Raw genomic sequence first — 11194 nt, 5'->3', positions numbered from 1 at the left:
TGGAGTTAGTAGAAAGGGTCACCTGTTAGCAGAGCACCTCGGTGCCTGCACGCACTCGTAGAAGACGGCACTTACAACACAAGTGAGCACAAAGCTCCACCAAGTCTACATGCATGACCATGCCCCACTGCCCCAGTAGGGAAAACAGCACCAGCAGCCAGGCAGTGACTGGCCGAGGGAGGAGGCAGGGGGTTGGGACACAGGTCTGCCCTGGGCTGCGCTCCCCCTTCCCCGAGTGACCCTGAAAGCAGCACACAGTGCTGGGTGCAGCCCCAGTCACAGGCACACTGGCACCTGCAGGAGCCCTCACCCGGTCTTTGTGCTTTGGTCGAAGAGAGCACCCGTCCACCTGCCCCAGAGGGGCAGGAGGTGCTCCAGGGTGTGGAAGGAATAGCAGCAACAACACAGTCCCAAACTCTCCCTAAGCCTGGACCCCAGAAACCCTCTACAGCCTGCTTGGGCAACAATGCTCCCCATCAGAGGTCCAGAACTTCTGGTGGATGAGCAGGACGAGCCCCAGTGCTCGGGCAGGAAGAGCACCCAGCAGTGACAAGTCTGGCCAGCAGCTGTCAGGAGGAAGAGAAAGAGTGAGTGCTAACTGAGACACTGTTGCAGTCTGCCTCACACCCACTTCCTTCAGCTCTTCTTAGCCTTCCATGGCTCTAGCCAGGAGGCATGGCCTCCAAAAGGGACAAAACCGTAGCCTTTCTTTTTTTTTTTTGCAGTACTGGGGCTTGAGCTCAGGGCCTTCACCTTGAGCCACTTCACCAACCCTATTTTTGTGAAGGATTTTTCAAGATAGGCTCTTGTGAACTATTTGCCCAGGCTGGCTTTGAACCGCGATCCTCCTGATCTCTGCCTCCTGAGTAGCTGGGATTACAGGCGTGAGCACCAGTGCCCGGATAAGAGTAGCCTTTCATTTATAGCTCTTCCTCTATGAAAGCATGAGGGCTCTGTGGGTTTTCAGAGTGGGCTAGGGAAGTGTGGACAGAGGCCCAGGATTCACCTGGTCACAGCAGGGTGAGGCTGGGGTTGCGCAATTGCTTGTACACCTGCAGGAGCCTCTGGGCTGTGGCACAGGAGCTGGCTTCGTCCTCTGTGCACAGCCGGTCGCGCAGGGCCTGGACTTCACGCAGTAGTGCCTGCAGGAGGGTGGTCCAAAAACAAACAATGAGCACGTGACCTTAAACGTGGGACACTGGACAGGTGGGCATGGCCAGAGACACAGGTGGAACAAGTCAGGCAGGAGACAGACATGACCCCATCTACTTTGCCTAGGGAGGCGAGTCCACACCCAGTGACTGGACCAGTTGGGTGCTGGTACTCAGGCCAGGAACACCCCTCACTGCTCAAGGCAGTGGGGCTCACCTCGTGGTTGGCATGGATCTGGCGGAGATACTGTATGCGGAGGTCAGGCGGGCTGGATCCCTGGGCAGCTTGCTCTGTGACCATTGTCTGGGAGACACAAGGGGGATGGCAGATGCTGGTGGACCCCTGCATCTGGATACTCCTTATTTGTACCTCCCTCCTGGCCTGCCAGCTCTACTGGCCCTGGATCTCTGCAGCAGCCCACTCCCTCGGCCCTTGCAGTATTTTCTATGTTGTTCTTTGAGGATTCCCTCCTTCCCACCTGACAGTTAACTTACATGTTTCTATTTGGTTCTTTTCCCTCCACTCATCCCCAAAGAGCATTTTTTTTGGTGGAACTCAGGGCTTTGCACTTGCAAAGCAGGTGCTCTACCACTCGAGCCATACCCCTAGTCCATTTTGCTCTGTTTTTTTTGGGTTCTCGATCCTCTGAGTCTGAGCCTCCCAGGTAGCTAGGATTACAGGTGTGAGCCACAGTTCTGATCTAAACCTTCCCTCTGCTGCTCCATCTGTGGCTCAGGCCAGCTTTAGGGCAGGGAAGGACTCTCACTGCTTCAGGGAGGCCCCTCTCGGCCCATTTGCTTATTCACTCAGCAGCTTGGGGCTGGTTGCCCAGCTTGCTAAATGCCCAAGGGGTCTAGACAGCGAGGTCCCTGTCAGTCTTCAGGGATTGAGCACAGGCCCCTGGGGTAAAGCTGCCTCCTGAGGGCCAAGTGTCTGCAGGAAGAGCTGGCCCATGTGGAAGCCACACACCTGGGCGAGATCCTGGAAACAGGTGTGGGTTGTATGGAGAACACTCCTGCCCCTGGGCACATCAGGGCTGAGCTGTGTTCCCAGATTCACATAAAGTGACACACTTTCCAATGAGATCTTTGCTGATGATCCAGGTAAGGCCACTAGGTTGTCCCTGATCCCATGTGACTTGTCCTTATTAGAGGGGATACTTGGACACAGTGACCCAAGTTCTTAGACTCTGGCTGACTCCATGGGCAGAACCTCCTCTGACAGGTGGCACCACTGCTTGGAGACCACCTGCCAGCTCACAGCATGAGGACTGAACTCCTGAACCCAGGCATGGAGCACGTACTGCACATACAGTATACTGCATCACAGCAAAAGGGTGAACCTGAAGGCTGTGATATGGGACAAGGTCATGAGAGTCACATGCTGGGAGATCATGAGGGCCGACCTTCCAGTGCTGACATCAGCTAGCCTCCCACCTGGCTGGGGCAGGGCCTCTGTTCATGGTGCACTGTGGCACACCATGGTCCCAGCAGCTGTCAGATGGCAGGTCCTGATGCTCAGGGAAAACAAGTTCCCAGGTGAGTGTGATGGAGGGCCACCATCAAGAACTGCAAAACTGGCTGAGTGGCCACTACAAGACACTACCAAAAAGGACCAGAGCTACACCACAGTCACAAAGGTGGAGGCTCTGGACAGAGGCCTTTCTGCTGGGCACTAGTTAGACTTATTCAGAGCACGGGAGCTTCTCAGACTTGGAAGCTGCTGACCTGACCAGGTTCTGGGCACAGCACCAAAGCGGCTTATTCTTGCACCCATGAAACCCTCAGAGCAGACACCTTGTCCTAGAATCCACGCTCAGGGCTCAGGTTTTTCATGCATCCCCTTTTTGTCAGAGAAGTGAGGACATGTCAGGCTGACTTGGCAGGTAACCAGAAGAAACTTACCCACCACATGGGCTCAGGCAGGCCTTAGAGGGTAACACTGACAGCACACCTGGAGGGCGGCATCTGCTTGCTGGGAGGGAGGGGCTCACCCTCATGCCTCTTTTACAGGTGTTCATAGACCATGCTGCTATAGCTGCATGGGCCCAGATAGGGAACTAGGCCAGCTGCCCACAACTTTCATAGTCTCCTTCCCACATGATCCATATTGGCCACCATACCTGCATGCGCCCAACGATGGCATGGTGTGCCCTGCACATGTCAGCCAGAGAGGAACTATCCACTTGGATCTCCACAGCCTGGATGGGCCCTGCGGGGCTCAGGTCCGTCACAGCCACCTGCAATATGAGGACCCTCACTGCCAGCATCTCTGCCTCTCGGGGGCTCAGGCTACACAGACCCTCCCAAGTCAGCAGGCAAGGCCCTTGGTGGCCCCAGCACCCTGACTAGACTACCCCTCTTTCCCCTGAAAGGCATCAGGCAGGGGAAAAAGGATCCTGGCCTAGAGAACCAGCTAAGAGCCGTTGGCAAGAAATCTACTTGTTGGAGACAGGATAGATTCTGGAAGACTCAGAAATCCAGTCTTCGGGAAGCTGCCTCACTTTGGAGCTGCATCCAGTCCTGGTCTATAACCTTGAAGGTCATCTGAAGGGGAGTAGGGCCATGGCTCCTGTGGCATCTGGGTGACGGTGCTGGGCATGAACCTGGAGCTGCAGAGCCTATCCATGGGCCAGCACTGCATCGCCAGGAGGTTACAACTGTGCTGAGCTGCACAGTCCAGGAGCTGGGAGACCTTAGTTTGCTCTTCACACATAGGATGTGAGGCAAAATGCTGGGGCTTGGGGATCTTAGGAAGGCCTTGGTCACCAATGGCTCTGTCACAGGCCTACGAGCATCCCCTACATTACCCAGAGCTGCTGCTAGGCCTAGCCTTGGCCCAGGAATACCCTGATCTGGATGCTAGTCCAGATTTGCCTGATCTGAAAGGGCTGTGCAGTGGACAGCCAGGCTTAGGCACACCTGGGTGGAATGACTTCATTCTAAGGACCCCTGATCATACATCCACTATTTTCGGTCAGGCGGCAAGAGCTACTCTGCAAGGGCCTCTGACGGTGGGATGCGAGGCCTACTGGAAGGGCCTGGAAGGAGGTGTGAGAGGGAAAGGCTGGGAGACAGGAAGCCCCACTTTATCTTCTCAGAGGGTGCCTGGCGCCCTCTGGTGGTCTAGCAGGTCAGCTACTCTTAGGTTACCCAGCACCACTAGTGGTCATTAGTGACTACAGGGATGCTGAAGGGAGGGGACCCTGTGATAAGACAGAATTGGATTGTGTTAGGGATCCAATTCCGCAAAGGCACTGGTCAGGGATCCCACTGAGAATTTCAGACACGAGGCCAGGTGAACCAACCCCCTGCTTGCCTCACGGACGATGAGGTGGATGTCAGAACCATCTGGGGCCACTCCTTGGATGGACGACAGTGCTTGGGCCCTTACGATGTCCACAGCAACATTCTCAGCAAGGAGCCACTGCAGGGTGGCACTGCACAGGGGAACACCTGGAGAAGAGGTACCAGGAAGGTCCTATTATATAGCATCCAAGTGGCCACCCTCAAATGTTTCCCTCTCAGGGCTACCTCAAGTGTCCCAACTGCCCACAGCCCCACCCAAGATGGGAGCTGGGCAGCTAATGAAGAGGAAAGGAGGCAGGAGGTGGTGGGGTAGAAATCGGGTAACTGGAGGTGAACACCTCACGTGCGGGAGGCCCTGCAAGGCTCAGGGTGGCCGGTCCTAAAAGCATGAAGTTCCACACTGGCTCATACAGAAAGGCTCAGCAGTGATGGCTGTGGCTACCCTCACTGTACAAGACCACACCCAGAAACTACCCAATGCCCACTGGAAGCAGAGCAGCGACACTGACAAACAGAACACTGTTCTGCCACAAGATCCAACGCCACACACACAAAGGGCTTCACACACAGCGGGAGCAAAAGTGAGACACAGAGAGTAGACGCACAGCTTACAGTCCCCTCGAGCACTGCTGTGGGCTTTGGCGTTGGGACAGCTGCTTCCCTGGGTTCTCGCTGTGAGAAAACTCACCTAGCTGCTCCCTGGTGACGTGTCTGCTTGTGTTTAGATCATGCTCTACACAGTTTTAAGAAACACAAAAGAAAAACACGGCGGCAGGGCAATGCAACACAAGACTCCAACAGCAATTAGGACGCGGCAGAACCTGGAGGGCTGCAGACACAACGCTGCCCCAGGAGCCGCTGGGAGAGGGAAGAACAACCCACATCCGTTGACCTTGAGGCCGTGAGCCTGGAGCAAAGCCAGTCATTGCCACCAACCTGAGTGACCGTCCTCCAGGGCAGCCCTGAGCAGCTCCGCTGACACCTTGATGGAGGCCGAGGATGGGGGTAGATACTTGGCGCGCAGGGAGGCAGGGCCAGCTGGCTCGCTGCCTGGTGGCCGGCAGGTTTCCAGGAAGGTGTCCACAGGGTCACTAGCAGGGCCAGGCAGGCAGGATGCCCGTGCATGTGGTGAGGCCAGGCCTGGAAAGCGCAGGCACTGCAGCATATCCACTGTGTGCTTGCTCAGAGGCAGGCAGATACCCTCCTGCTCAGGCAGGAGGTCAACGGGGTACTCCTCCGGAAAGGGGTCCTCCAGAGGGTCTGAAGGGGCCAGGGCCCCACCCACTACCTCCCTGAGGCTGTAGAAGAGCGTGCAGGACACAGTCACAGGCAGGTCCAGCACACCATTCTCACTAGGGCCCAGGGGTAGTGTCACCTCCCGCTGGCTGCCAGGGCTGAGCCTGTCCACTGGGATGGTGTAGGTGACAGTGGATCCAGCCGTGTCCAGGGCTAAGGCAGAAGAACTGGTAAGCACCTGAATGCACAAGGTCCAGCCCTGGTCCAAGCTGAAGCTGCTGTTGTTCTCCAGTAGGCAAGTGGCCATCAGCATGTCTTGCAGTTGCTGGCGGCCCCAGGCGGTGGTGGTGGTGCATGAGATGGGCTGGGGACCCTCCCGGCTGGACAGCAGGGCGCAGCTCACATTCATGGCTTCATTGAGGCTTGTCAGGGCTTTGTTCCGCTGGTCAACTGCCTTCTTCAGAAAAGACACTCTGCAAAGAGTAGACACGGCACTGGGAAAGGGAAGAACCACAGAGGACAGAGCCATGTCCCTAGGCTCAAGGGGAAGCAGTTCCACAAGTCTCCAGTCAGGGAACATCTCTCTCCTCGTTCCACTTATGCCCAAAGTCCTTTGGAAGCTGCTTTCGGCTTCACGATCCAACTTCTGTTCTTGGACGCAGGAAGCAGGACAGAAGACCGAGCTGACACACTAGGCTGTGCTCAGTGTCAATGTGCTACCCCGAACCTGCCACCAATGTCAGCTCCTCAGGGCCAAGTGGTGCCTCTGACTGACTGGTCTGGAAACCAAGGCCACTGCAAATGTGTGAGGCAGTCCTTTTTCTCCTTGGCAGTGCTCCATACTGACAGTGGGGTGGCAGAAACTGTAGAAATAGCCCCAGCCACAGGGACCTAGAGCCCATAGAACACCAGCTCTAGGACTAGGAGCCAGGAGGCAAGAGGAGCTGGACTGACTCTGGAGCATGTTCACTCTCTGTTCCATGGCCAGTACCAACGATGGATGGGGAAAAAGAGAGGAGGGCAGAGGCTTTGGAGGGAGTTGCATGGGGCAGGCAAGGAATTATACCAGAAGGCTCCTGTGCCTGGCCAAGGAAAGGGGGTGGGGCTGAGAGGAAGGGTGTCATCTCATCCTCCAAGAGCTTTGGTGCAGCCTCTTGGGCACTGACAGAGCCAGAGTGACAACCACATAGACTGTCACTACCTGAGGACATTCCAGCCCAGGATGGCACCTTCCAAGAATACAGCACCAGCTCTATCTGAGCTGGAGACCACTGCTCACCTCTCAGAGACATCGCCAATGCCAGAGAGCAGCTCCTTAATTTTCTGGCCTGCATTTGCTGCAGTCATTCTGGCAGGACCAGGCATCTCAGAGTTCAGGTCCAGGCTGCAGGTCATCAGGCGGCCTTTAGCAGACAGGGCCAGGAGCTTGGTGCCACCTGATGACAGACACATGAAGAGCCAGTCAGCAGGCTGGAGACAGCTACCAGGCACAGGTCCAGCAGCATTTGCCCTGGGCTCCAGCACAAGTGTTAGGAGAAGGCCAAGGCAGCGTCTGAGGGAGGAAAAGAAGGCCCTGAGGAGAAACATGCTGCCCCCGGGGTTGGACAGAGATGTTGCCCATGGGTCTTTCACGCACATTCTGAAGGGCCTCCTTGAAATATCAGTACAGCAAAGATAGCACCATGGTGGCAACTGGGCACAGTGGACATGGACAGAACAGGGCAAATGAGGACACTGTATGCCACCGAATCTGCTGGGCGTGATTCAGTCTTCAACCCAGCGCGACTGCTCTGAGTTCTTCCAAAGAGAAGTACCACCTGTAGGCCGAGCACCACTCACTTTCTCATGGGGCACTTGTCTGGAAGCATCCTCCTGCCCCCTTCCCAGTTGCTGGCTGCAGGGAGCGCCATGAGACAGAAGATGCCCCTGCTGAGGACCTGCCTGTCCCCTACTCCAACATAGCTCTGGCTGTGAAATCCACCTAGGTGGGCAGCTGAACAGCTGATGGTCAGCTCACAGGTGCCCCATCTTCCTACAATAGCTTGGCTTTTCCCTTCAAAGCATTTCTCTTGTGTTCTTCTGAGTAGGGTCTGTTAGTGTGCTCACAGACTACCCAGTGGGAAAACACTCAGGGGAAGGGGGCTGTCCTCCTTTCAACCTAATGATGAGCAAATATAGCTAAAACCCTCTAGCCTGAGAACTCCTGAGACGTCCTCTGCCTTTGGTCCAGAGTAGCTGATAAACAGGCCATGGGTGGCTCGAGCAGGCATGTCCCAGCCCTTTAATCCATGTGAAGGCCTTGGTCTGACTTCATCTGAGACCTGCTGAGGGAGATACTCTTGCACTGACCCCACAGGCAACATGCTCTGAGTTGCTACTTAAGCCAGGGCCAAAGCCCACCTAGGCAGAGCAACACCCCTGACCCTGAGACCAGGAAAGACACACAGGTTCCTTGACCCTTGAATGAATCACCAGGCTGTGCCAGTGAGGACAAACCTACACCTGCCACGTTAGAGAATGCTGGAGGAAGCCAGGAATAGGAAGACAGGCTGGCTCATGGGGGAATACTGCCAAAAGTGAGGACCCACCCCAAGGCTTTGGTTTTTCATATTTAAAGAGCAATTCATACCTGCAGGCTCCCTGGATGACACAGACAGTGTGAGGACACTGCAGATGCTCAAGCTAGCTGGGGATAGCATGGGGGGCAGGCTTCCTGAGGCCCCATCAGGCTGCTGGGAGTCCAAGGGTGTGCCTCTCCAAGCCAGGTCCACCACACAGAGGTCTGAGGGGGTGCTGTGGTACATGCGGCCTCCCCCTCCACAGGCAGCGCAGAGCACAGGTCCTGGGAGGCAGTACTCTCGAAGCTCTGGCACCAAATTCCCAGACTCGTTCCAGCTAGCCTTGATGGCCAGTGTCCGGCCCTGGTGACCAAGGGCCACCAGGCAGTCGGAGTGCTCATCTTCACTGGGCAGCACCCCTCCTGCAGCCTCCTCGGTCAGCAGCTCTGTCTTCAAGGCCCCAATGAAGACAACAGGCTCCTCCAGGTGATGGAGGATTTTGACAAGTGCCTTTGGATCACCAGGGGCTGACCTGGAGGTGACCAAGGCCTTCAGGACCACACAGCAGAGCTGGCCATCAGGGAGACCACAGAGGATCACAGGTGACTCCAAGAGGGTGGCGTCAGTTCCAAAGAGTAGGCCAAAGAGGGCCTCCTCTAGCATGACACCCCCACAGTCCTGGGGGTGACTGTGGGGTGCCCTGGAGCCTGGCGGTGAAACACAGCACAGCACTGGCAGGAAGTAGGGGACTGCAGGCTTCCCTGGGACACCAGATGGGGGGGTGCTGGTGGACAACTCCACCTCACCAACCAGGCTTCCTGGCCGGGGGTCCTCCCCTGGACAGGGACGCTCAAACAGCTGCATCTTCCACTGGGTGGGACCCTGCACCAGAGTGACAAGCACATCACCAAGCACGGTGAAGGCACAGAGTGTGGCATCTGGGAGGACACAGGTGTCTGGGTCCACAGGGATCACAGGGGAAGGGAGTTCACCGTCCTCTCTGTCCTCTTTGTCCTCATGGGCCTGGCTTGCAGACCTTCTGGAACAATGGAAACGTAGTCAGGATTGGGCAGGGAAGACTCACAGGTCTGCTCACAATTACCTGCCTTGAAGCAGGCTGGGCAAGGGTCTTCACAGGGAATGCTCCTGAGGGTCCCCTTGGTGACTGTCAATTACTCAATAGGGCATCTGCCCATACAGTCTCTCATTGCCCTATTGACTGCTCAGTACACATGAAACAGAGTACCAGGCTGCTTTAAACAGGGCTCAGACGGACAATTTTCATCCCGATAGGATTGACACAGAGAGGGTAGTCTGAGCTGCACACAGGGCCTTTGCTGTCAACCAAAGACCCCTCCTCCTCCTGACAGCCACCTCTAAGGGTTTGCTGGAGGGGCCCACAAGGCCAAGGACAGCCCTGCTCCCTGGTTGCAGACTTCACCACCTGAACCCCCGAAGACTCTGGGAACGTGGCTGCCTGGTGCACAGATGCTGGGGAGAGAGATCCAAGTGCAGCCCAGTGGGCCCCAGACACCATCTCCACGCGCTTAGAATGGGGTCGTCTCTCTGAACCAGTTCACAGGGGATGCGTAAGGAAGTCAACGCCAAGCAGGCCGCTCCGGCCACACACCACGGACCCGGCGTCTACGGCGCGCTAGGGACGCACAGGACCACGCCCACCCCTCACCTGCTCGGTGTGTTCAGCGCCAGGCAGTAGATGCCCCTCCGGGCGCACAGAACGTAGAGCGCCCTGTGGACGGCCAGGAGCTGCAGGTGCCACACCTGGTCGGGGAACTGGTACACCGCCTGGGTGCCAGGAGAGCGCGGTCAGGCCGGACGCACGCGCGCGCAGCCCCGGTCTCACTTCTGAGCGGACCCACCCGCCCGCCCGTCCACGGCCCGGCGCTCACAGTCAGCAGCCCGCCCTCCTGGTCGTACACGTAGACGAACTTGCTCCCGGTGGACAGGAAGACCTCCGCCTCGTGGCACAGTACGCGGGGCTTGCCCGCCGCCAGGCCCCCGAGCGGGCAGGAGAAGCCAGCGAGGTAGTGCACGCGCGGCGCGGCGCCGGCCATCGTGCGGGCGGCCGGCCAGAGCGGAGCCCGGCGGGGCGGTGCCGCCTCCGGCGGTTTACGGCCGCCCACGGCACAGCACGGCCTCCGCCGTAAACCCGCGCTGCGGGGGCGGGGCCGATCCGGAGGCGGGGCGGGGGCGGGGCCGGGCCGAGCTGCGCTGGAGCCCTTGCCTGTTTGGACAGGTCACGCTGCTTCCACAAGCGACTGGACGCAGCGGTTTAGCAGAGGGCCAGCGTGTCTACAGCGAAACGCAGGAGGGGAGGCCGTCCTGGGCGGGGTCCGGAGCAACAGCACCTGCCTTGCCACGGGATGGCGCGCATGGCAGGGTCCGCCCAGGCCCAGGCCAGGTTCGTGGGGCCCTTGGAGGCTCCGCGCTGGGGAAGACGTCCTGGCGAACAGAGGCTGTTCTGGAGCGAGGGCGCGCGCAGGGCCGGCCACATCCCGCCTTTGTGTTTCGGCTTGGGAGGGTAACGAGGAGTCCAGCGGGGTCGGGGGCGATGTGGGGTGGCACCAGCTCTCCTCATCCACAGCGCCTGGGGTTGAAGCTCTTCCGTCTGCCCGCTGAGCCACCCCATGCAGGACCCCATACCTGGGACAGTAGGGTTTTTAGCTAGGCAAGCAAGAGCGCCCTTCCCTTCACACTTGAACACACGGAGATATGAATAAGCCCAGGAGATTTCTGGGTTGCAGGCAGAGGACAGCAAAGAGCCTAGGATGAGGGTGAGCCAACCTCCCAGGAGAGACACCTCCACTTCTGACAGCTCTCTCCACTTGCCCCAGGAGAGAGCCAAGGCCAAGAGCATCCCTAAGTGAAAGAGCAAGAACTCACCATCCTTTCAGAACACCAATGAGGCTGGGTGTGGTG

The 11194-nt window shown here is 57.8% G+C and overlaps 1 protein-coding gene across 5 annotated transcripts; it reads right to left on the bottom strand.

The window, feature by feature from the left end:
* Window positions 1-10379, bottom strand: Faap100 (FA core complex associated protein 100). 5 transcript variants are annotated; one of them, XM_074044882.1, is made up of 11 exons: window positions 10165-10378; window positions 9942-10060; window positions 8326-9293; window positions 6976-7132; window positions 5397-6169; window positions 5149-5193; window positions 4471-4607; window positions 3275-3391; window positions 1369-1455; window positions 1007-1142; window positions 1-566 (listed from the first exon to the last, which is right to left on the bottom strand). In XM_074044882.1, exons 1-10 carry the CDS (start codon window positions 10327-10329, stop codon window positions 1011-1013), a joined length of 2700 nt encoding a protein of 899 aa, XP_073900983.1. In that variant the 5' UTR covers window positions 10330-10378; the 3' UTR covers window positions 1-566; window positions 1007-1010. The 5 variants fall into 5 exon arrangements, with proteins under 5 accessions (XP_073900983.1, XP_073900984.1, XP_073900985.1 ...); XM_074044883.1 differs by having other exon boundaries at window positions 8326-9290; XM_074044884.1 differs by lacking the exon at window positions 5149-5193.
* Between the last annotated feature and the right edge of the window lie 815 nt (window positions 10380-11194).

Source organism: Castor canadensis, chromosome 11 (genome assembly GCF_047511655.1).
Source record: "Castor canadensis chromosome 11, mCasCan1.hap1v2, whole genome shotgun sequence".
NCBI lineage: Eukaryota > Metazoa > Chordata > Mammalia > Rodentia > Castoridae > Castor > Castor canadensis.
The sequence above is the reverse complement of the archived record's forward strand: the minus strand, read 5'-3'. Positions and strand labels throughout refer to the sequence as shown.